This window comes from Anoplophora glabripennis, unplaced genomic scaffold, assembly GCF_000390285.2.
Source record: "Anoplophora glabripennis isolate ALB-LARVAE unplaced genomic scaffold, Agla_2.0 scaffold49, whole genome shotgun sequence".
Taxonomy (NCBI): domain Eukaryota; kingdom Metazoa; phylum Arthropoda; class Insecta; order Coleoptera; family Cerambycidae; genus Anoplophora; species Anoplophora glabripennis.
The window spans coordinates 967,934-970,906 of NW_019417201.1; the positions used below are offsets into that span (position 1 = coordinate 967,934).

Here is a 2,973-nt window from a genome sequence, read left to right on the forward strand (position 1 = left end):
CCTTTATTCTCATAAACTATTTATTTTAAATGTAATTTATTATAAATCCAATTTGTTTCCTAAATTCCACATATGTACTACATTTTACCTCTGTACGCGCCACTGTTGTTTACTTGTTTTTTGGAAGCGCTCTCTAATTGACGGCAAAGCTCGCCAGGTTAGTATTTGACGTATAACCGACCAGTTCGTACACTCGATGCACCTGGGCGACTACAGCTACTACCAGAACACAGTGCGTATGCAGCGGTATTTCAGATTTTACATTGAATTTCATTTTAAATTTGAAATGATTTATCTTACGCCTCCTAAAAATGATGACACGATTTTCCTTTGATAAAAGGCCGACAATTTTTTGCTCTACTTTGCATCGTATACGATCCTACTATAGAGCAGCTTCCTTTAATTTTTCGCATTGAAAGATCAGGGAGAACATGTAAACATCAGAAAATGTATCTTTTCTTGTTTTGTCTAGCAAATTAGTAGTTCAGTACATATTGTACATTCCAAATTCTCATACTTCTCTTATATTTATAAGTTACATATTACATTCATTTATTTTTAATTACAACGAACATTGCAATAAATCACAATTTTTTATAAAAAATCATCACCGAGATACTTTTCTCTAAAAAATTAAACCTCTCTGCTCCCATTGCTCACGCTGCACATCCACTTGGGCTTTGTTAATTCTGTGTGTGGTGAAGATCCTAAAACCAGCTACAAAAGCTGCCTTACACAAGCTCCTAAAGCTTCCATACACAAGCTCTCCAAGGAGACAACATAAACTCAATCTCTAAAGTTTCCAAATCAAACATAAGTTCATAAAGTTTCCATACAGGACGTCATACATTCATGAACCTCAGTGATAACAAAGATGCAAGGGTACCATACTCGACTGGGCTCCCATAAAACAAAGTGCTCAGTGCAAAAAGAAAGGTTCAGTCGAAAACCGCACATAAACAAAAAACACACTAAAGCGTATTTAGGTATAAAATAGATCATGGACTGTGGTCTGTTGAAGTTGGCGTAAAGCATCCTGGTAACCCCTTTGCAGGTGAGCAGGTGACTAACAGATGAAAATGGAGACCCCCAGGAACTCTAGCTTGATCCGATATAAGCTTGAGGGTGCATGACAACCTTTACATGTTAAGAGATAATGAAAATGAGACAACCAATCCACGATAATACAACTACTCTGGTTTTAAATTTGTAGCTCTTTACAAATTGTTAGACTAAAAGAGACTTTCTAATTATTCTCTGATGTCAGGCTTTAAATAAAGGATAAAGGCATAAAAGTCCCCACATTGAAACTTGCTGTGATTCCTGAGAACCATAAAAGTTCCTATCAGCATAATGTTTAGATTTAGTGTCAGGAATACATAGATTTAAAAATTAAGTATTTTAAAATATAGAGGATAAAGAATAAAGCATAAAGTCCCCACATTGAAACTTGCTGTGATCGGCATAAGGAATCGCGAAATTTGGCATCTGTATCATCTGCTCCACATACAATGAAACATAATACGCAATGCAGGCGTGATTGATTCTTGAAAATCATGAAAGTTCCTATCAGCATAATGCTAGATTTACTATTAGAAATACACTGATTTAAAAATAAATATTTTAAAATTCATCTCAAAAGAATGTGCCTATTTTGCAGTGCTTTAATTGTGACTTTGGAGAATCGACCTACATGTTTAATTTTTTTCTTTCTAATTATGTGATCCATCAGCTACTCTAGTCACTTAAGAAGAGTTCGGATTAGTTAAATGGAAACCTGTTACTGGTTTTAACCTCACTGTTGTTTCTTATGTAGTTGTCGTTCACATGTCTCTATTTGTAGAATATGTGGTGACTTATTTTTTATCTTTTGCATAAGCTTCTGGAAGTATTATTCCTTACCTTGCAGTTGAGTTCGATCTCTCTCCTGTTCATAGGTCGACATCTTACTATGACCTTGACGTTCTCTGCCATACCAAATTTAAAAGCACCAGCACGATGACGTGGTACGTAAGGGAACTAAGTCATCTGAAAACAAACGGTGTTTTCAAACACATGAAACGCAAGTTTTAATGAAAACGGGTTAATAATAAAATCAATAACTGACTGGTAATTTTGTTTACATTTACGTTTGCCATTAAACGACGCTGTAGAAATAAATGCGCGTTCCTATTTTTTGTGAGAATATTCTAGTGTTAGACATGCATTCTAATTGTTTTTAGGAATAAAATCTCGAATTGGATGCGATGGCATTGCAATTGACAAGAATTAATAATTGAAGCAAGTACCTAAATATGAAATCAAAATTTTCGATGAAAGATTAACAATAAAGGTCACAGAAATATTTTCGTTTTCGTATAGTTAGTTTGCCAAATAAACTTGGAAAAATAAAATCGAAATTCGAAAATTTTACATTTAAAAAAATCTACTACACCATAACAGAAACATTTTCTTTCCATTAAATCAAATTTGAAGTTTTTAGTAGGTAACACTTAGCAGTTATTGTATTTCGATCTTTAAATGATTTGCGAGTAGCACCAAACAATTATAACAATCAATATTCTCTACCTACACGCAACAGAAATAAGAGGGCAGAGTAATTGTTTATTTGTCGACTTAATGTGAATAGTACAAGAAATTTTCCATCGGAATTCGGAAATATCATCAAAATTTAGAGAGTACCGATATTGCTACGACAGACGTAACTAAAAGTAATGTCTCTTTTACACGTAAGATGAAACAAGTTAGTGCTTTATCTTTCCAACTATATAACACAAAAAGTGTGTACTTCACCGGATTTGAACTTTGGTCACCAAAACGTCAAAGTAACTTTAAACTAATTAAAGTCATATAGCAAGTAGCATCATATAGACCTACTCAAAGTCATATGAACTACTCCTGAACTTGAAAATTGCCTTTAAAATAATATCCCCACTTTAAACGAAAAATAGGCTTATCAAAACACAGAAACAA

The 2,973-nt window shown here is 33.7% G+C and overlaps 1 protein-coding gene across 2 annotated transcripts in view; it reads right to left on the reverse strand.

Moving 5' to 3' along the window:
* LOC108903880 (osmotic avoidance abnormal protein 3) overlaps positions 1-2,023 on the reverse strand; it is a 23,165-nt gene extending 21,142 nt beyond the window's left edge. The window contains exon 1 of one of the 2 annotated variants that reach the window (XM_018706220.1): positions 1,903-2,023. In XM_018706220.1, coding sequence (XP_018561736.1) covers positions 1,903-1,974 — 72 coding nt within the window. In that variant the 5' untranslated portion in view covers positions 1,975-2,023. Of the gene's footprint in view, positions 1-639; positions 667-1,902 lie in introns of those variants that run through there. The other variant, XM_018706221.1, reaches the window with a different exon arrangement.
* Between the last annotated feature and the right edge of the window lie 950 nt (positions 2,024-2,973).